This window comes from Cynocephalus volans, chromosome X (assembly GCF_027409185.1).
Source record: "Cynocephalus volans isolate mCynVol1 chromosome X, mCynVol1.pri, whole genome shotgun sequence".
In the NCBI taxonomy this organism is placed as follows: domain Eukaryota; kingdom Metazoa; phylum Chordata; class Mammalia; order Dermoptera; family Cynocephalidae; genus Cynocephalus; species Cynocephalus volans.
The window spans coordinates 43,490,596-43,513,976 of record NC_084478.1 but is presented as its reverse complement, the minus strand read 5'-3'; the positions used below and the strand labels follow the sequence as shown (position 1 = coordinate 43,513,976).

The window sequence follows — 23,381 nt, the reverse complement described above, 5'->3', positions numbered from 1 at the left end:
AGATAATCATATGGTTTTTGTTCTTCACTTTGTTGACATGGTGTATCACATTTATTGACTTGCGTATGTTGAACTATCCTTGCATTCCTGGGATGAATCCTACTTGATCATGATGTATAATCTTTTTATAGGTTGCTGTATTCCGTTTACTAGTATTTTGTTGATGATTGTAGCATCTAAATTCATCATGGATATCAGCCTGTAGTTTTCTTTTTTTGTTTTTTCATTGTCTGGTTGTGGTATCAGGGTGTTGCTGGCTTCATAGAATGAGTCTGGGAGAATGGTTTCTGTTTCAATTTTTGGAATAGTTTGGAAAGAACTGGTATTAATTCCCCTTTAAAGGTTTGGTAGATTTCAGCAGTGAAGTCGTTTGGTCCTGGCTTTTCTTTTTTGGAAGATTTCTGATTACTGCTTCAATCTGGTTGCTTGTTATTGGTCTGTTCTCTTTTTCTGTCTTCTTGGTTCAAACTTGGTAGTTTGTATGTGTCTAGAAATCTATCCATTTTCTCCAGATTTTCAAATTTGTTGGTGTGTATTTGTTCATAGCATAGTAATCTCTAATGATTCTTTGTATTTCTGTGGTATCAGTTGTGATATACCTTTTTTGATTTTTGATTTTTGTTATTTGGATCTTCTCTCTTCCTTTTTTAGTAAGTCTGGCTAGTGGTTTGTCTATTTTGTTTATCTTCTCAAAAAACCAACTTTTTGTTTGTTTGTTTTTTGTATCATATTTTTGGTCTCTATTTCATTTAGTACTCTCTGATTTTAATTCTTTCTTTCTGCATACTAAATTTTGGATTGGATTGTTCTTGTTTTTCTAATTCCTTGAGGTATAAAGTTAGGTTGTTTATTTGAAATCTTTCTTTTCTCTTGGTGTAAACATTTATTAAAATAAACCATCCTCTTAGCACTGCTTTTGCAGTATCCCATAGGTTTTGGTATGATGTGTTGTTATTATCATTAGTTTTGAGAGATTTTTTGATTTCCTGTTTGATTTATTCTTTAATCTATATGTCATTCAGAAGCACGTTGTTTAATTTCCAAGTATGTGTGTGATGTCCAAAGTTTCTTTTGTTATTAATTTCTAGTTTTAATCCATTGTGGTCTGCGAAGATGCTTGAAATGATTTTAATTTTTAAAAATTTGTTGATACTTGATTTGTGACCTAATATGTGATCTATCTTGGAGAACATTCCATGTGCTGATGAGAAGAATGTATATTCTCTGGTTGTTGGGTGAAATGTTCTATATATATCCACCAAGTCCAATTGGTCTAGAGTGTAGTTTAAATCCTGTGTTTTCCTATTGATTTGTTGCCTAGATGATCTGTCCAAAGTTGCGAGGGCAATGTTCAGGTCCCCAACTATTAAAGTGTTGAGGTCTATCTCTCTCTCTCTACGTGTAGTAATGTTTGCTTTATAAATCTGGGTGCACCAGTGTTGGGAACATATATATTTAGGATTGTTATGTCTTCCTGGTGGATAGATCAATTTATCATTATGTAATTTCCTTCTTTGTCTCTTTTTATAGTTTTTGGTTTTAAGACTTTTTTATCTGATATAGGAAAAGCTACTCCTGCTTGTTTTTGGTTTCTATTTGCATTGTATATCTTTTTCCAAACTTTCACTTTTATTCCGTGAGAGTCTTTACAGGTGAGGTGGGATTCTTGTAGGCAGCATATAGTTAGGTCTATCTTTTTAATACATCTAGCCACTTGATGTCTTTTGAGTGGGGAGTTCAATCCATTAACATTTATCATTGCTATTGAAAGATATTGTCTGATTCCTGTCATTTAATTATTTTCTTGTGGTTGTTTTAAAAGCGTCTTTTGTTCCTTTCTTTCCCTGCTGTTCTATGAATTTGCAGTCTGTTGAGTTTTTGAAACGGAATGGTATAGTTTTGTTTTGTTTTTTCCTCTTTCTCATTTACCTATGTCTTTTATAAATGTGATTTTTCTTCCTAGTGTGTTCATGGAAAGGATTATTTTGGGGGGCATTCCCGGTGTAGGACTACCTTGAGGGTTTCTTGTATGGCTGGTCATGTGGTGCAGAATTCCCATAGTTTTTGTTTATCTGGGAAATACACTATATCTCTTTCATATCTGAAAGATAGACCTGCTAGGTATAGTATTCTTGGTAGGCAGTTTTTCTCTTCTAGTACTATAAATACATCATCCTATTCTCTTCTGGCCTGCATTGTTTCTGCTGAGAAGTCTGCTGTTAGTTTGAAGGGGACTCCATTATAGATGACTTGACATTTTTCTCTTGCTCCTTTTAGGATTCTCTTTGTCTGTAAATTTTGCCAGTTTAACTACAACATGTCTCAGAGAGGACCTTTTTGGATTGAACTTGTTTGGGGATCTTTATGCTTCTTGTATCTGGAAATCCATTTCTCTACCAATACCAGCGAAGTTTTCTGCTGTTATCTCATTGAATAAGTTCTCTATGCCTTTTTCTTTTTCTTCCCCTTCTGGAACACCCATAATTTGTATGTTTGTATGCTTCAGGCTGTCTGGTAGTTCTTGGAGATTTTCTTCATTTTTTAAAATTCTTTTTTTGTTTGCTTGAGTTATTTCAAAAACAGTGTCTTCAATATCAGACATTTTTTTTTTTCTGCTTGCTCTTGTCTACTGCTAAAGCTCTCAAATGTTGTTCTTATTTTGTTGAATGAATCTTTCAGTTCCAGGTGTTCTGCCACATCCCTTTTTACAGCATTAATCTCTTTGTAGATTTCCTCCTTTATATCTTGGATTATTTTTCTTGTTTCATTGTGTTGCCTATGTGTCTCTTCTTGTATCTCACTGAGTTTCCTTGTGATTGTTGCTTAGAATTCTTTTTCAGACAATTCAAGGGCTTCTTGTAGATTAGGATCTTATGTTTGTTATTACATTCCTTTGGGGGTGTCCTAGTTTCTTGTTTTTTCATATTTCTGGTATCTCTCTGTTGATGTTTGGTCATCTGGTGAAGCAGTTCCTTCTTCAGTTACTTGAGTTTCTTTTGGCGAGAAATAATCTCTCTTGAAGGTTTGTTTTATGTTGCCTATTGGGTAGGATGGCTCAGTTTTGATTCCATGTAGACTTTGGTTGGGAGGAGACTTCTGGGTCTACTGTCCAGTGATTCACACATCATAGAGTGGTAATTGCAGGATGCAAGACTCTTGGGGCTGGTGCTGAGCCTCTGAGGCCTCTTGCAGGGAAAACTTATAGGTAGGGGGGGGGGTCCCAAAAGCTGGCGTAGGACCATTCAGGCCTCTCCTGGTGAATGCTGTGAGGAGTGAAGCTCTCAGGGCTGGTGATGGGCTGCTGAGGCCTCTTTCAGCTCAAGCCACAGGAGGCAGAACTCCTAGGGCTAGTGAAGATGTGCTCAAGTCACTCCCAGTGACAGCCACAAGGGGCAGGGCTCCTGGACCCAGAGCTAGATTGCTGGGGGCCCTCCCAGTGAAAGTTTTGCAGAGAGGGACTCCAGGTGCTATTTCCAGGGTGCCGAGGTCTCTCCCTGCAACAGCTGTGGGGGTGGGGTCCATGGGGTAGCATAGATGTGCTCAAGACTCTATTTGCAAGAGCTGCAGGGGGAGGGCCTCCCAGGGTTGGTGTGGAATCTCTTAAGTCTCTCCCAGCAGAAACACAGAGGGTGAGGCTCACAGGGTCTGCTTTGAAGAGCTCAAGTCACTTCTGGTTGGAGTCATGAGGGGTGGTGTTCCCAGAGTTGGTGTGGGGTCTCTCTAGTCACTCCCAGCACGAGCAGTAAGCAGTGGGGCTCTTGGGCTTGGTGCCAGACTGCTGGGGCCTCTCCCAGTGAGAACTGTGGGAGACAGAACTCCCAAGTGCTATTGCCAGGGTGCTGAGGCCTCTCCCTGCTAGAGTCATGGGATGTGGGGCTTCTGAGACTGGCATGAAAGAGTTCAAGTCACTCCCAACATGGCCAGGTTTAGAGGTTGATTATTGCATCACATAAACCACCTTGCCTCTATTACTTGGCTTCAGGTGGGGAGAAGTTATGGTCATGGCACAGAATTTCAGCCATTTCAGAGGAAATCCTCTCTCATCTGATTTCTCCAATTCATACCCTTGCTTCCTCTTATACAACTTTGAGCAAGATAGTGGGTTAAGGGGTGTGAGACCAGTTGTGATTACCTCTTAGCAATTTCTTGATAGGTAGCCTGGAACATCTCCTTAGTGTTATGGGTGCTTAGTACCCTTCTATATTAGCTTTAGGGTTCTAGCAGAAATTCTACGGTAGAAAATACTTCATATTTTACTGTTCCTAAGATAAAAGTCTTGGTATTTAAACCATGGCTTTCTAGACATAAAGTCTAATTCATAGAAATTTTATACTGTTAGAAATTTTAGATGTGTAGATGAAATATTTATTTTTAAATTTTACCTACATCCCCCTTCACACTTATTTTCTTACTGATATATTTACCATTTGTAAACTTTCAGAAATGTTTTATTACCAAGAGCATCTCAGAAAAAGATGTTTCTTTCCTTGAGAGCTTGTTTGGAGGTTCTAGCAGGGGAGCGCAGCTACTCGTATACCCTTGACCGAAGAACGGTCCTCTCCTCTAGCGGGGAAGGTCGTCCTCTTCGACCGAGCACGCAGCTTCGGGAGGGACGCACATGGAGCGGTGAGGGAGGAAGGGGACACCCGCCTAGCCAGCCAGATCAGCCGAATCAACCCTGGCGATCAATGGGGTGACAGATGTCGCAGCCAGATCGCCCTCACATCCGATGTTTCTTTCCTTTAATGCCATTGCAAAAGTATATAAACATGATTGCAGTAATGTAGATGTAGATGTAGATGTAAAGGATTGTAAGAATAAACTAAAGATGGTTACCCATGGGTGAAAATTCATAGCATTTATAATGCAACATGAAGAGATGACATATTAATTTGCTCTCTTAGTAATCCATAAGAGCTTTAATAAAATTTTAATTTGGCATGGATTTTGACTGCTATTTGGAAATGTGTGTGTGTATTTGTGAGGATGTTAAAATGCAGGCTCACTATTGTATGTGTCTGCTGCTCACGTCCCTGATAATGGAAGTGGATGTTTTTAGCATTTCAAAAATTATTTCTATTTATCATTTAATATACTGGAGTAGTCTACAAAAACACATTGTATAACACCCAATTTATTTCATTGTTCAGCATTTGGAAGCTCCTCAAGACAAGTCATTTGGCAAGTCGTTGATGGAGACTGAAGTCAACCTGGACAGTTACCAAACAGCATTAGAAGAAGTACTCTCATGGCTTCTTTCTGCTGAGGATACATTGCAGGCACAGGGAGAGATTTCTAATGATGTAGAAGAAGTGAAAGAACAATTTCATACTCATGAGGTAAAACAAAACTTTGATGTAGAAAAATAAGCATATGACTTGTTATAATGACACATCCCTTTTTTCTCAATTGCCCCAAAAGATCCTTGAATTTTGGAAATTCAGGTTTTATTTTGAGGTGGAAACAAATGCTCTTATGCTTGGGATTCCCACAGCCAGTATTTAAAGTTCTTTTTTGGAGAATAACCCCCAAAGATGCTGAGACTGGTTTGCCAATGATTCACACAGGAATATAAGAGCCCAGCTCCCTTCTATTGTGTCAAGGCAATGCTGAGGCATAACTTACACTCCAGAGTACGTGTTGTGGAATTGGGTCAAAGGGCTGAATAGGTAATGTCCTGAGAAGACACCCCTTCTTAGTATCCTCCTATTCCCTACCCTCTTTCCCACTTCTTCAGCAGCTCCCTTGCAGTCATCTTCTTCCTTAATAAATCCCTTGCACCAAAGTCCTTATCTCAGGGTCTACTTCTGCAGAAGGTGATCTAAGATAATAACTTTTCTTAATTCATATTAAAAATGGTGTTGGATTTTCTTAAATAAAAATCAAAATACTTTTACTGGGAATACAAGCATAAATGTAAATGGGTTACAAATTTAAAATTTAAAATTGCCAAAAATAATATTCAAAATCACAACGATTTAAGTAAAGTATTAATTTCAATTAACTTCTTTCTTTGTCAGGGATACATGATGGATTTGACCTCCCATCAGGGACGTGTTGGTAATGTTCTACATTTGGGAAGTCAGCTGATTGGAACAGGGAAATTATCAGAAGATGAAGAAACTGAAGTTCAAGAACAAATGAATCTCCTAAATTCAAGATGGGAATGCCTCAGGGTAGCTAGCATGGAAAAACAAAGCAAGTAAGTCTTTGTTTATTTTTAATTTTGAAAAATAGCAAGTTTAGGAATATTACTATTATTTTGATGCTGTTTGATGGTTGTCAGGATTGTGTTTGTTGCTAAGGCACACAGCTTTTCTTAAGGGGACATTATGATTGGATTTTCATGTCAATAAAATTTTGGTTTTCACTTTTGTAACTGAAGTGGAGATGATGGTTATGTGGACTGTTATCTACAGAACTATGCTTTAGGAGTTGCCAAAGTTTGTCATAGTTAATATTGGCCAGGTTTTCTCCAAAAATTAAAATGTAAATGTAGAAGGCATGGGAGCATGCACAGGAAACCGTGTGCACAAAACCACCTATTAGCGACAGTTGACAGTAAACTTTTCTGAAGGAAAGCCCTCAAAAATATTAAAGAGATTCTCATCTGTTTATGGAAATTCTCTTGAAAAAAGTTTCTCAACTGTGTTTGGAAATTTGTATTAAAGAATGGTGTGACTGTGAATTATTTTAACAATATATATTGACTTAGTCAAAAAAGAGTTTTTGAGACCTTTCTGAAAATGGCATATCTCTTATAAAGGCGACAAGCAGATCTCATCATTCTGAATGCATTGCTTTGATTTATATTGTTAGGTGTGTGTGTTCATGTACAGCCTATCAAGACAAGATAGATTTATTTTTAAATGAAAAGAAATGAAGTGCCAACTGTGGATTTGAATACATTAAGCTAAAGAAACTGTCCAAGCACCTTAAGTTTACTTAGCTTATTATTTATGAAGATTAAAAGCTTTAAAATAGGACCAAAGAAACTCATTAGATATGCTGGGAGGATTGCTATTCCACTACTAAATTATAGTTGACAATAAGGAGGGGGAAACACATTTTTAAGCTCATTTTTTTTGATAGAATAAATAAGGCATAATATGAGATAGAATGTTCACAACTATATCTGTATTCAAGGCTAGGAAATACTAGTCTATGCACATTGACATTTTTTCCCTGCTGTGATCATACTGATGATTGCAGCTAACCCTGGAGGTGAGAGTTATAAGGGTCATATTATAACTGTTGAGTCTGCGTCCTCTCCTCCTCCCCCAGTGCCCACAGGTCAACTAATTTACCCCACCCATTTATCATCATAAATCATAAAATACAGAGCCACCTGCTTGTGGTTATATGCCAGCATTCTTCAAGTTAGAACTTCTATTTGCACTGATCAGTACAACTTAATTAAAGCAACTTCAGACAAAATTAGAAAGGTTTTTCAAATTCAGCATCCTGTTCTACAACCTTTCCCATAGCAGCGTTGCTGTCTTCCCTTTTGTGCACTCTATTTTTCCATCCTCTTCTGGAGGTTCAAACCTTCCATTGTTTCCTCACTCCTTTTTTTCAATAGGACTAAGAATTTGGCATTAATTATTCATACTAATCAATTAATTAATTGCAGTTTGAGACTAAGTTACAAGAAAATGTGAATTCAGTCTAAAATTAAAATGCAAAGTATGTTATCTGATATTATAACATTTCAAATAGGATTTTTTTCTTTTATTTATTATGAATATTCATGGGATACAAAGCTAACTGTCACCCGTCGTGCCAATGATGTGAGGACCAGATTCATACTGGGAGCATACCCATGACCAGAAATTACTTTTGTACCCTGTGTCCCCCAGCCAATTATCCCCCAATCTCCCTCTCCCCTCCCTCCCCACCCCCACTCCACTGTGTAGCACTAGGAATGTTCTCTCACTCTGTAAGACTAATGCACTACTGTGGTCTTTCTTTCCTATATTCTTTCTCTCTTAGCTCCCACATGTGAGTGAGCATATGCAGTATATATCCCTCTGTGCTTTGCTTCTTTCACACAGGAAAAGTATCTCCAATTTCATCCATGTAGTTGCAAATGGGAGTATTTCATGCTTTTATATGGCAGAATAGTATTCCATGGTGTATATATACCACAGTTTCCTTATCCAGTCATCCATCGATGGACTTTTAGGTTGGTTCCATATCGTGGCTATTGTAAACAAAGCTGCAATAAACACAGGAGTGCAGGTATCCTTTCGACATGATGATTTCCATTCTTCAGGGTATATACCCAGAAGAGGGATTGCTGGATCGCATGGAAGATCTACCTGTAGTTGTTTGGAAAACCTCCATACTGTTTTCCATAGTGATTGTACTAATTTACAGTCCCACCAACAGTGTAGGAGTGTTCCATTCTCTGCACACCCTCACCAGCATTTGTTATTCACCTTCTTTTTTATTTTAGCCAGTCAAACTGGGGTGAGGTGGTATCTCAGTGTAGTTTTAATTTCCATTTCCCTGATGACTAGTGATGTTGAGCATTTTTTCATGTCTGTTGCCATTTGTAAGTCTTCCTTTAAAATGTGTCTATTCAGCTCCTTTACTCATTTTTTGATTGGGTTATTTGTTTTCTTTTACTGTACAATTGCTTGAGTTCTATGTATATTCTGGATATTAATCCCTTGTCGGATGCATAGTTAGTGAAAATTTTCTCCGACTCTGTAGGTTGTCTTTTCATTCTGTTGATTGTTTCCTTTGCTGTGCAGAAGCTTTTTAGTTTTATATAGTCCCATTGGTTTATTTTTTTCTTCTGCTGCTTGTGCTTTCGGACTCATGTTCATAAAGCCTATGCCCAGACATAATTGCTGAAGTGTTTCACCTATATTTTCCCATAGAAATTTTATAGATTTAGGTCTTATACTTAAGTCTTTAATCCATTTTGAGTTGATCTTAGTGTATAGTGAGAGATGCATATCTAGTTTCATTCTCTGCATATGTATATCTAGTTTTCCCAGCACCATTTTTGAAGAGGCAGTCTTTTCCCCAATGTAGATTTTTCTTGCCTTTGTCCAATATCTGATGGCTATAAGCCTGAGGGGTGATTTCTGTGTTCTCAATACTACTTCACTGGACTGAATGTCTATTTTTGTACCAGTACCATGCTGTTTTGGTTACAATAGCTTGTAGTATAATTTGAAGTCAGGTAGTGTTATTCTTCTGCCTTTATTATTTTTGCTCAGGATTGCTTTGGTTATTCGGGGTCTTTTGTTTTTTCATGTGAAAGGTAAGATTGTTTTTTCCATTTCTGTGAAGAATGTCATTGGTATTTTGATGGGGATTGCATTGAATCTGTAGATCGCTTTGGGTAGTATGGGCTTTTTCACAATGGTTTTTCTTCCAATCCAAAACATATAATATCTTTTCATCTTTTTGTGTCTTCTTTAATTTTTTCAGAAGTGGTTTGTAGTTCTCATTGTAGAGCTCTTTCACCTCCTTGGTTAAATTGATCCCTAGGTATCTTATTTTTTTGGTGACAGTTGTAAATGGGCTTACTTTCTTTATTTCTCTTTCTGTTGATTCATTATTTGAGTATATAAATGCTACTGATTTGGGGGCATTTGTTTTGTATCCTGCAACATTACTGAAATTATTAACCAGCTTTAGGAGCTTTTGATAGAGTCTTTAGGTTTTCCTATATAAAGTAACGTCATCTGCAAATATAGACAGTTTGACTTCATCTTTTCCAATCTGAATTCCATTTATTTCTTTCTCTTGCCTGATTTGTCTGTCTAGTACTTCTAGTACTATATTAAATAGAAATGGTGAGAGTGGGCGTCCTTGTCTTGTTCCTGTTCTGAAGGGAAAGGCCTTCACTTTTTCCCCATTCAGAATGATACTGGTGGTGGGCTTGTCATAAATGGTTTTTATTGTGTTGAGATATTTTCATTCTATACCTAATTTTTTGAGAGTCATTTTCATGAAGGGATGTTGAATTTTGTCAAATGCATTTTCAGCATCTATTGAGATAATCATACGGACTTTGTCCTTGAATTTGTTGATGTGATGTATCACATTTATTGACTTTCATATGTTGACCCACCCTGCATCCGTGGGATGAATCCCACTTGATCATAGTGTATATTTTTTAATAAGTTGTTGTATTCTGATTGCTAATAGTTTGTTGAGTATTTTAGCATCTAGATTCATCAAGGATATTGGCCTATAATTTTCTTTTTTTGTTGTGTTTTTATCTAGTTTTGATATCAGAGTTATGGTGGCCTCATAGAATGAGTTTGGAGAGTATTGTTAGTTTCAATTGTTTGGAATAGTTTGACGAGAATTGGTATTAACTCCTCTTTAAAAGTTTGATAGAATTCACCTGTAAAATCATCCAGACCCAGACTTTTCTTTGTTGGAAGATTGCTCATTATCACTTCAGTCTCCTTGTTTGTTATTGGTTGGTTCAGGTTTCCTATCTCTTCTTGGTTCAGTCTTGGTAGTTTGTATGTGTCTAGAAACTTATCCATATCTTCCAGATTTTCATATTTGTCATCATACAGTTGTTTATAATAGTCTCTAAAGATTCTTTGTATTTCCTTGGTATTGGTTGTAATGTCTCCCTTTTCATTTCTCGTTTTTGTTATTTGGGTCTTCTCTCTCTCTCTTTTTTTTTTTTTTTTTGTTAACCTAGCTAATGGTTGGTCTATTTACTTTATTATCTCAAAAAACCACCTTTTTGTTTTGTTGATCTTTTTTATTGTTTTTTGGATCTCTATTTGATTTAGTTGTGCTCTGAACTTAATTGTTTCTTTCTGTCTACTACTTTTAGGTTTGGATTGTTACTGTTTTTCAAGTTCTTTGAGGCATAGTATTAGTTCATTTATTTGAAGTCTTCCATTCTTTTGATATAAGCTTTTATTGTAATAAATTACCTCTTAATACAGCTATTGCAGTATCACACAGGTTTTGTTATGATGTATCTTTATTTTCATTAGTTTCTAGAAATTTTTTGATTTCCTGTTTAATTTCTTTTTGGACCCATAGGTCATTCAGGAGCCTATTACTTAGTTTCCATGTATTTGTATAACTTCCAGAGTTTTGCTTATTGTTTATCTTCAGTTTTAATCCATTGTGGTCTGAAAAGATAGTTGGAATGACTTCAGTTTTTTAAAATTTTCTGAGACTATATTTGTGACCTTATATGTGGTCTATCCTGGAGAATGTACCATGAGCTGATGAGAAGAAAGTGTATTCTTTAGTTGTTGGGTGAAATGTTCTGTGTATGTCTGTCATGTCTAGTCGGTCTATGGTGTAGATTAAATCATCTGTCTCTTTGTTGACTTGTTGCCTGGAAGATATGTCCCACAATCAGAGAGGGGCATTCAGATCACCCACTATTAATGTATTAGGTCCTATTTCTTTCTTTAGGTCTAAAAGTGTTTGCTTTATATATCTGGGTGCTCCAGTGTCGGGTGCATGCATGTCTATGATTGTTATTTCTTCTAGTTGGATAGATCCCTTTATCACTGTATAGTGGCCTTCTTTGTCTTTTATTTATGTTTATGGTTCAAGGTCTATTTTGTCTGATATAAGAATAGCTACTCCTCTTCATTTTTGGTTTCTGTTTGCATTGTATATCTTTTTCCATCCCTTCACTTTTAGTGTGTGTGTGTCTCTACCAGTGAGGTGGATCTCTTGAATACAGCATATACTTGGGTCTAGCTTTTTAATCCAATCAGGCACTTGGTGTCTTTTGAATGGGGAGTTTAGTCCACTTGTATTTAGAGTAGTGATTGACAGATGTTGCTTAATTCCTGTCATTTAATTGCTTCTTGTTTAGCTGGTTTAAATATCTTTTGATCATTATTTCCCCTTTTATGTCTCGTCTTCGATGTGAGTTGGGGTTTTAAGGCAGAATGGTTTAGCTTCTTTCTCTTTCTTGCTGGCATTTGTGTTTTAACAGTGAATTTTGCTCTTTCTTGTGTATATGTGATAGTAATCACCATTATTCAGATTCCAGATGAATGACTGCCTTGAGAATTTCTTGCAGGGCTGTTCGTGTGGTGGTGAACTCCCACAACTTTTGTTCATCTGAGAAATACACTATTTTTCCCTCATTTCTGAAGGAGAGCCTTGATGGCTAAAGAATTCTTGGCTGGCAGTTTTTTTCTTTTAGTATTTTGAATATATTGTTCCACTTTCTTCTGGCCTGTAGGGTTTTGGTTGAGAAGTCTGCTGTTGGTTTGATGGGAGTTCTCCTATAAGTGACCTGATGCTTTTCTCTTGATGCTTGTAGAATTCTTGCTTTGTCTTGAGCTTTGCAAAATTAACTATAATGTGTCTTGGGGAGGATTTTTTTATATTGAATCTCTTTGGAGACCTTTGAGCTTCCTGGATCTGAAGGTCTGTATCTCACCCTACACCTGGGAAGTCTTCTGTTACTATTTCCTTGAGTAGGTTTTCGATACCTTTTCCTTGCTCCTCCCCTTCAGGAATACCCACAATTCAGATGTTAGAGCACTTGAGTTTGTCTGCTATCTCTCTTAGATTTTCTTTTTTATTTTTAATTCTTTTTTTCCTTTTTTTTTTGTCTGCCTGATTTATTTCAAAAAGACCATCTTCAAGCTCTGAAATTCTTTCTTCTGCTTGCTCTACTGATGGAGTTTGGATGTGTTGTCCCCTCCAAAACTCATGTGGAAATTTGATCTCCAATGTGGCAGTGTTGGAAACTGATTGAGTCATGGGGGCAGATCCCTCATGAATGGATTAATGCTCTCCCTGGGGTAGGGGGGATTAATGAATGAGTTCTCACTCGATTAGTTCCCATGAGCACTCGTTGCTTAAAAAGACCCTGGCACCTTCTTTCTCTCTCTTGCTTCCTGTCGCCATGTGATCTGCTTGTACCCACTGGCTACCTGCCATTTTCCGCCATGAGTAGAAGCAGCCTGAGGCTCGTGCCAGATGCAACTGTCCCAGAATCGTAAGCCAAATAAACCTCTGTTCTGTATAAATTACCCAGTCTCAGGTATTTCTGTTATAGCAACGCAAAATGGACTAATACATCTACTCTGCTGCTCAAGCTCTCTGTTGTATTTTTTTTATTTCATTGAGTGAATCTTTCATTTCTAGAAGTTCTGCTATATTCTTTTTTAAGGTATTAATCTCTTTGTAGATTTCCTCCTTCATATTCTAGATATTTTTTTCTTGTTTCATTGTGTCCTGTATTTGAGTCTTCCTTCACTTCTTCAAGTTTTCTTAAGATCATTGCTCAGAATTCTTTTTCAGACATTTCAAGGCTTCCCTGTGCCATGGAGTCTGACTTTGGGGCATTACTGTATTCTTTTGATGGTGTCATTTCTTCTTGGTGGTTTTATTATTATTATTATTATTTTTGTACTTCTAGCATTTTTCCTTGATGTTTTGTCATTTGGTAGAGGGTTTGCTTCTTCTGTTACACTGAGGTTGGCTGTGGAGTGGCCCTGGTTGCTACTGTGGTGGTGAATTTTCTTTGCTTGACAGTAGGTGTGGTGGAGGTAATGTTAAACCACCTTGTTTCCTGTTCCACAATCTGTAGTGGTAGAATGAGACCCTAGTGCCACGCTAGGCACACCTTGGCGGGTCAGACACCATGGGCTGGTGCTCCCTTCCGGGTCCAAGGAGGGGGAAGGGGCCACCTCTAACTGCACGATTCTGCTCCTGCTGAGCTCACCTCAGTGCTTGTGGGTGGAGACAGGCTGGTGCTCCTCTCTGGGTCCAAAGGAGGGGACAAGGGCTGCCTCTAACTTTGCAGTTCTGCCGCTAGTGGGCTCACCTTGGTGTTGGTCATGGTGTGGGTTGTCTGGCGCTCCCCTCTGGGTCCAAAGGAGGGGGGACGGCCACCTGGAGCCGTGTGGTTCTTAAGTAGGATTTATTCCAAAAACTTCCATTGTTAAAAAGATATCCACTATTATGTGACAGATGACAGTGGACACTCTCACACACACACACACACACACACACACACACAAACACACACACACACACACACACAAACACACACAAACACACAACAGCACATAGATGTGTCTGTGTGTGTAATCTTCTCACCCCTATCCCACTGGAGGATGGGAATCCTAAAATGGCAATGTTGCTGCTTGGCTAAGATTGACATAGAAAATTAGTTTGTTCTTAGGGAATATTTGGGGACTTTGATTTGTATTAAAGCTTTTAGAATGATTATCAATAAGTGAAGGGCAGCCTGTTAGCTTGTTAAGATTTGCTAAAACATCTTAATACAGTTTATAAAATGATACCCTATTATGGAAACACTTGTAGCACATAGAATTTTCTGGATACTTTCTTGAAATACACATGTACATTGTATTATTTAAGTAAAACAAATTCATAAATATGAGAGTTTATAATAACAGTGAGCCTTCCAAACTACTTTCACTAACTTTGTGTATATTAATGCATAAACCTATTAAATTCTGAATGAGGTAAGCCATTATGCAAACTTTGCTGGACCTGATTTTTGACAGATTTTTGGGTAGGAAACAAAAAACTCATAATGACTAGATGATGTTGTCAATATTTAAAAAATAATAATTCTAGGTTTTATTTAATTCTTTAAATAAATTGTAATCTCTTTAATTTCTATTATCATGGTCATATTGATGATTAGCTTTAATTCTAAGCATTATCTATTGTTTCCAAACATATCATTAGTTTGCAGTTGTAAATTGCTAGTAAACAAAAATGGATTAGTCTATACTTCTCATCTCTCTCTCTCCCAAAGAGGGTGTAGCTCGACCCTGTCATAAGCCATCATCCCTGCCTAAGCCTAGGTTTAGTGATGAGAGGAATGATCATTAATATTTGTCTAGGCATATTAGGTATAACCAAAACATGCTAAAATTCTTTAGTTGATATAACAAAAGTAAAAAAATTATTGGGAATTCAGATATGCTTATAACTAAAATCCATGAACATTTACATTTAGCAATTATGGGTATTATCTGCCAACATATTTACTAGCAACAAATTATATTTGATATATTCATTTGATTGATTGGTATATATGTATATCTTTCTTTATAAATACCAACAGATATTAATGGAGTGCCTCGAATTATTAGATAAAGTTCAAGGCACTGGGGACACAGTAATGGTCATAAGAGGTAAGGTCCCACATCTCATGAAACTTATATTCTAGGGAGACTGACAGCCAATGAACAGAGAAGACAATAAAAATATCAGATCACAAAGGAAGGTACTTTCTGTAGAGATTAAAAGGGAATGTGATAGAGAGTGGTTGAGGAGCTGCTTTAGACTTTGAGATCCAGGAAGTCCTTTCAAGTTTGGTATCATTTAGTTTGTGATTTGAATGACAAAAAGGAACCACCATTTGCAGGTCAAGAGGAGAATTATTGCAGGCAGTGGAAACAACCAACGAAAAGACCCTGAAGTACGGACCTTTTGGCTTATTGGAGGAACCAAAAGGCCAGCAGGACTGGAGAGTTTCAGGAGGGAAGGCTATAAAGCTGAGATATGAGATGGCGTTGAAATATAGGTAGGAGTCTAATTACACATGACAGTGTCAGGGCAAAAGATAAGGGCTTTTAGTTTTAGACTAAATGCAAGAAAGAGCCAAGGTTTTAAGTAGGGGAAATCCAAGTCAAGAAAATTGATCAGTAAGGACACTGGAAAAAGGAGAGAAAGATATTAGGCTTGTGCAATAGCCGAGGTAAGGGATGCTAGTGTCTTAGTCTAGGTAGTAGTTATGTTAAGAGTATACTCTACTATCTTAGCCAAGTAGTTAATTTATACACCATTTCTTCTGTATTTATAGTCCCCTTTCCTTTTTTTTTTTTTGCTTTATTAACAGTCAAAATGTTTTTTTTTTTGTTTGTTTGTTTGTTTGTTTGCTTTTTGTTAAGACAAGTGAACAGATATGATGTAGTGGGATGGGGGGAGGGGAGAGAGGGAGTGGGGAAAGAAGAACAGGTAAAGGGACATGAAAATAAACTATAATGTATATTAATAAGTTAAAATAAAAAAATGTTTTTTGCTTTGAAAATAGACATGGGCTTGTGCAAGCAGATGCTAACTTTATACAAGTTGCATCTAGGAAATATTGTTTATACTGTTTCACAATGATCAAACAAAACAAGAAATTTAAAAAATATAGAGGTAACAATATGCTCTCATTCTACCTTACTTATAAACTACTCTAATTTACCTAGGGGATAAGGTCTCACTTTTCCAACCACTTATTTATTTTAAGTGGAACAATATACTTCCCTTCTATCATCCTCAGTTTACTGATTTATAAAACAGCAACAGTTCCATGTTTGTGACACACCTCTCAAAGATATTGGCTGAGACAGAGTATAAAAAGGAGTTTTTAAATACGAAAGTATTGTAAAATGTAAAAAAAAATGATCATTATAATAGAGATCTCTGGCCATGGGTTAATTATTTTTAACCATACTATATCACTTTGACTCACATATATTTGAGGCAAATATTTTACTTTTTTTTTTCCCCCAGCCTTTTCTAATTACCTCACTTTTATTCCCCCACGCCCAAAGGATATTTGAGTACATCTTTTCTGTGAGGGTAAGGAAGCATGAGCAATCTTGATTGCTCCTTTACCCCTAAAAATTACATTGAAATTACATTTGAAGTTGTTATTTTTTCTCAATTTAAACATTTAAAAATATGCTTACAAAGGAATGTCAGTAAAAAATAAACATACTGCTGCTTCTCCCTTCTTCCCTCCTCCCTTTTTAGACCCACTCTCATTTGATTCTTTCCTTCCTAATTTCTTTCTTCAATTCTGGTACTTTCATGGATGTGAATTGGTGATGAAGGGAAAGCTAATGCAATAAAGATGTTTGTTAAGATGTCTCTAGCCACAAACTCTTTTGGGACCACTATGCTTCTGATATTGGTCAACTACAAATCTTTAACAATGTTTATGAGATTGAAATGAGAGAACTAAGTGCTACTAATGTCATAATTAAAATAAAATAATTAAAACAAGACAATGTCTGTTGACATATTTGAGTTAGAAACCTCAGAAAGAGTAAGCTAAATGATTGTTGATATGTTTTGTTTTGTTTTATGCTGAGGAATACCCTTGGGGTGTTGGGAGGTGAGAAAGAGAGAAGAAAAAGACAAAACTTCCAACTGTGGAAGTACAAGAGGACAACTAGAATAGGGACAACAGAGGACTTTCTTGTCTATGAATAAACTAATTAATTTGATTGAAAAATGCAACCTGCAGAGAGGAAAAGAGATTTACTGACATTTCTACAAGGAAGCATAAAGATAAGCACAGCAAGTTCCATCAACTTCTGTGATAATTGTGGTTAGGACATGCAAGGGGAAGCTAAACCTTTGTAATGGTAACAGAAATAAACAAAAGCAAGTCAGTTAGGCCAAGTGAAGTAAAGTTCTGGTTCATATCAGCAGGGGGAGAGATATGAACAGTGTCTGGGTAAAAACATAAGCCATAACATAGGAAATAATTGTGAATCACCATCAACACTTTCACTAGAGAGAAAAATATGTCTAACAAATCTGACTCATCTTTTTGTTTTCAAATGTTGTTCCAGTCTTGAAATGAAATAGCATATGGGTGGCTTGTTTTCTCCCAAGTGAAGTGACTAACAAATTGCCCATGTGAATATGTGAATGAATGAATGAACAACTGAATTGAATTCTTCAGGTAGTTTCAATCTTTGAATTGAATTTTTGCAGTAAATGTTTTGAAGATGCATGATCTCAGACTCATATTTGAGATTTTATATTGCGGTTTGGTAAAGTCAGTTTTTTTCACTCCTTTCAATAATGTTAAAGTGACCATTTCTTGCAGATCAAGGTGGTCCAAGAGCCAGCAGCATCAGCCTCACCTGAGAACTTGCTAAAAATGTGAAATCCCGGTCCTCACTCTTATCTACAGAATCAGAATCTGCATTTTAACAAAATCCATTTGATGCCTAAGAACGCTTAAGAAGCACTGATCTAGTGGAAATAATTACAAAATGATATAAATCCATACTCCTTCTTTGTAGACTTAAAATTAAATATTTTCTATCCCTATTCTTCTGTCTTTAATTAAGGTGGGAGAAATATTTAAAATGCTTTCTTAGAAGCTCCAAAAATGGTGCTGGTGATGTTTCCGGTGCAAGAATATGTAATACATAATATATAATAGGAAAATATATGAGTATTGACAATTGATGGCCTAATAAGAATTAGCAATTATTTTATTTATTCATTTTTAAAATTTTATTTTATTTTGTCAATATACAATGTGGTTGATTATTGTGGCCCATTACAGAAAACTCCCTCCCTCCTCCCTCGCCCCTCACCCTCCCAACAACCTCATATCTGTTTGCTTGTCGTATCAACGTCAAGGAATTGTAATTCTTGTGTCTACTTCCCTCCCACCACCCAGTTTATTTGTGTATGTATTTATTTATTTTTAGCTCCCACAAATAAGTGAGAACATGTGATATTTCTCTTTCTGTGCCTGACTTATTTCACTTAATATAATTCTCTCTAGGTCCATCCATGTCATTGCAAATGGCAGTATTTCATTCTTTTTTAGAGCAGAGTAATATTCCATTGTGTAGATATACCACAGTTTCCTTATCCACTCATCTGATGATGGACATTTGGCTGGTTCCAACTCTTAGCTATTGTAAATAGTGCTGCAATTAACATTGGAGAACAGGTATACCTTCGACTTGATGATTTCCATTCATCTGGGTATATTCCCAGCAGTGGGATAGCTGGGTCATACGGTAGATCTATACGCAATCGTTTAATGAACCTCCTACCATTTTCCATTGAGGCTGCACCATTTTGCAGTTCCACCAACAATGCGTGAAAGTTCCTTTTTCTCAGCAACATTGCGAGCATTTATCATTTGCAGTCTTTTGGATATTAGCCATCCTAACTGGGGTGAGATGATATCTCAGTGTGGTTTTGATTTGCATTTCCCAAATGCTGAGTGATGTTGAGCATTTTTTCATATGTCTGTTGGCCATTCATATATCTTCTTTGAGAACTGCCTACTTAGCTCTTTTGCCCATTTTTTAATTGGGTTGCTTGTTTTTTTGTTGTAAAGTTGTTTCAGTTCCTTGTATATTCTGGATATTAACCCTTTGTCAGGTGTATATTTTGCAAATATTTTCTCCCACTCTGTTGGTTTTCTTTTAACTCTGTTAATTGTTTCTTTTGCTGTGCAGAAGCTTTTTAGTTTGATATAATCCCATCTGTTTATTTTTCCTTTGGTTGCCCATACTTAAGGGGTTGTATTCAGGAAGTCTACGCCCAGTCCTACTTCCTGAAGTATTTCTCCTATGTTTTCTTTAAGAAATTTTATTATTTCAGGGTGTATATTTAATTCTTTAATAATTTTGAGTTGATTTTAGTATATGGTGAGAGGTATGGGGCTAGTTTCATTCTCCTGCATATGGATATCCAGTTATCCCAGCACCATTTGTGGAGAGGCAGTCTCTTCCCCAGTATATAGGCTTCATGCCTTTGTCAAAGATCAGATGGTTTTAGGTGTGTGGGTTGATTTCTGGATTCTCTATTCTATTGCATTGATCAGTGTGTCTGTTTTCATGCCAGTACCATGCTGTTTTGGTTATTTTAGCTTTGTAGTATAGTTTAAAGTCAGATAGTGTTATGCCTCCAGCTTTATTTTATTTGCTCAGCATTGCTTTGGCTATGTGTGGTCTTTTGTTATTCCATATAAATATCTGAAAAGTTTTTTCCATTTCTGAGACAAATACCATTAGAATTTTAATGGGAATTGTATTGAATTTGTATATCACTTTTGGTAGTATGGACATTTACACAATGTTGATTCTTCCAATCCAAGAGCATGGGATATCTTTCCATCTTCTTGTGTCCTCCATAATTACTCTCAGCAGTGCTTTGTAGCTCCTCTTATAGAGATTTTTCACATCCTTCATAAACTCTATTTCTAAGTATTTTATTATTTTGGTGGCTATTGTAAATAGGCAAGCTTTCTTGATTTCTTTTTCTGCATGTTCACTATTGGAGAACAGAAATGCTACTCATTTTTGTGTATTGATTTTGTGTCCTGCAACTTTGCTGAAATAATTTACCAACTCCAAGAGTTTTTTTTGCAGAGGCTTTAGGCTGTTAGATATGTAGGATCATGTCATCTGCAAACAGGGACAGTTTGATTTCATCTTTTCCAATCTGGATGCCCTTTATTTCCTTCTCTTTTCTGATTGCTCTGCCTAATAGTTCTAACACTATGTTGAATAGGAGTGGTAAGAGTGAGCATCCTTGTCTAGTTCCTGTTCTTAAAGGAAAAGCTTTCAGCTTTCCCCATTCAGGATGATATTGGCAGTGGGTTTGTCATATATGGCTTTAATTATGTTGAGGTAGTTTCCATCTATACCTAACTTATAGAGGGTCTTTGTCATGAATGAATGTTGAATTTTATCAAATGCTTTTTCAGCATCTATAGAGATGACCATATTGTCCTTATGTTTGATTTTATTAATATGGTGTATCACATTTATTGATTTGTGTATGTTGAACCAACCTTGCATCCCTGGGTTGAATCCCACTTGATTATGGTGTATAATGTTCTGTATTTGTTGCTGTGTTCTGTTAGCTAGTATTTTATTTAGGATTTTTGTGTCTGTATTCATCAAGGATATTGGCCTGTAGTTTTCTTTTTTAGTTGTATCTTTAACTGGTTTTGGTATCAGGGTAATGTGTGCTTCAGAGAATGAGTTTGGGAGACTTGCCTCTGTTTAATTCTTTTGGAATAGTGTGTAGAGAATTGGTGTCAATTCTTCTTTGAATGTTTTGTAGAATTCTGCTGTGAATCCATCTGGTTCTGGGCTTTTCCTTGTTGGGAGCCTTCTGATAACTGCTTCAATCTCTTTTATTGGTATTGGTCTGCTCAGATTTTCTACATTGTCTTGGCTTAGTTTGGGTAGTTTCTTTGTGACCAGAAATTTATCCATTTCCTCTAGATTTTCAAATTTGTTGGCATATAGTTGTTTTATAATAGTCTCTAATGATTCCTTGTATTTCAGAGGTTTCAGTGGTAATATTACCTTTTTTGTTACTGATTTTTTTATTTGGGTCTTCTCTCTTCTTTTTTTAGTTAGCTGAGCTAATGGTTTGTCAATTTTATTTATCTTTTCAGAAAACCAACTTTTTGATCCATTGATATTTTCTATCATTTGTGGGGTTTCAACTTCATTAAGTGCTGCCCTGATCTTAATGATTTATTTCCATCTGCTAACTTTGGGTTTGGATTGTTCTTGTTTTTCCAGTTCTTTAAGGTGAAATATTAGGTCATTCACTTGCCATCTTTCCATTCTTATGAAGTAAGCATTTAATATGATAAATTTCCCTCTTAGTACTGCTTTTGCACTATCCCACAGGTTTTTGTATGATGTATCATTATTTTCATTAGTTTCAATAAATTTTTTGATTTTCTGTTTGATTTCTTCTTGGACCCATATTTCATTAAGTAGAATGCTGTTTAATTTCCATGTGTTTGTATGGTTTCCAGTATTTCGTTTGTTATCGATTTCTAATTTTAATCCATAGTGTTCTGAAAAAATACATGGGATAATTCCAATTTTTTTGAATTTGTTGAGACTTGATTTGTGACCTAACATGTAATCTGTCTTGGGGAATGATCCATGTGCTGATGAAAAGAGTGAATAATCTGAGGTTGTTGGATGGACTGTTCTGTAGATATCTGCCAAGTCCAATTGGTATAGAGTGTTGTTTAGATCTTGTGTTTCTCTGCTGAACTTTTGCCTAGATGATCTGTGCAATATTGATAGCGTGGTGTTCAGGTCCCCTGCTATTATGGTATTAGTGGCTGTTTCCTTCTTTAGATCTAATAGTGTTTGCATTATAAATCTGGCTGCTCCAACATTGGGTGTGTATATATTTATGATTGTTATGTCTTCTTGATGGATCAATCCTTTTATCATTATGTAGTGGCATTCATTATCTCTTTTTATGGTTTTTAGTTTAAAGTCTATTTTATCAGATATAAGAATAGCAACTCCAGCTCATTTTCCATTTCTGTTTGCATGGTAAATCTTTTTCCATCCTTTCATTCTTAGTCTATGAGTCTTTATAGATGAGGTTGGTCTCCTGAAGGCAGCATATAGTTGGATCCTTCTTTTTAATCCAGTCAGCCAGTCTGTGTCTTTTGATGGGGGAATTTAATCCTTTTACATTAAGAGTTGTTATTGAAATGTGTTGATTTACTCCTAGCATTTTATTGATTTTTGTTTGGATATCTTAAGTGTCTTTTGTTCCTTTCTTTCTGATTTACTGTTTATCTTCTGTATTTATTGGTTTCTTGGGTTGTAGATAAACTTTTTTTTTTCCTCTTAATTGTTGGCATTTTTATTTTACTAGTGGGTTTTGATTTTTCTTGAGATTTTATGGCAGTGGTAGTTATTTTTCAGGTACCAAACCCCGGACTCCCTTGAAAATTTCTTCAAGGGGTGGTCATGTGGTAAGCAACTCCCATAGTTTATGTTTGTCTGAGAAATATACTATTTGCCCTTCATTTTGGAAAGATAGCCTTGCATGTTAGAGTATTCTTGGCTGGCAATCTGTCTTTTATTTTTTTTAATATATCATCCCATTCCTTTCTGGCTTTTAGGGTTTGTGATGGAAAGTCTGATGTTAGTCTGATTGGGGCTCCCTTATAGGTGATTTGATGCTTCTCTCTTGCAGCTTTTAAGATTCTCTCTTTGTCTTTGAGTTTTGCCAACTTGACCATAACATGTCTTGGAGAAGACCTTTTGTGGTTGAATACAGTTGAGGATCTTTCAGCTTTATGAATCTGAAGATCTGTGTCTTTTCCTATGTAACTGGGACATTTTCTGCCACTATTTTGTTGAATATGTTTTCAATGCAATCTCCTTTTTCCTCCCGTTCTGGACCACCCATGACTCGAATATTTGAGCACTTAATGTTGTCTGATATCTCTCTTAGATTTTCTTCAATGTTTTTAATTCTTTTTTTCTTTTTTTGTCTGCCTGTGTTATTTCAAACAGACCATGTTCAAGGTCAGTAGTTCTCTCTTCTGCTTCTGCAAGTCTGCTGATTAAACTCTCTGTTGTGTTTTTTATTTCATTGAATGAATTCTTCAGCTTGGCAAGCTCTGCTATATTCTATTTCAGGGCATTGATTTACTTGTACATTTCTTCTTTCAGGCCCTATATACTTTTCTTCATTTTATTGTGTTGTCTAGCTGAGTTTTCTTCTATCTCACTTAGTTTCCTTAGAATTATCACTCGAAATTTCTTGTCAGACATTTCAAAGTCTTCTTGTTCTATAGGATATAGAGCTTGAGAGTT

At 36.3% G+C, this 23,381-nt stretch overlaps 1 protein-coding gene across 2 annotated transcripts in view; it reads left to right on the top strand.

Moving 5' to 3' along the window:
* Positions 1 to 23,381, top strand: part of DMD (dystrophin) — a 2,107,999-nt gene that overhangs the window by 562,427 nt on the left and 1,522,191 nt on the right. For both annotated transcript variants that reach the window (XM_063083086.1, XM_063083084.1), the window contains exons 10-11: positions 5,151 to 5,339; positions 6,021 to 6,202. In XM_063083086.1, coding sequence (XP_062939156.1) covers positions 5,151 to 5,339; positions 6,021 to 6,202 — 371 coding nt within the window. The remainder of the gene's footprint in view (positions 1 to 5,150; positions 5,340 to 6,020; positions 6,203 to 23,381) is intronic.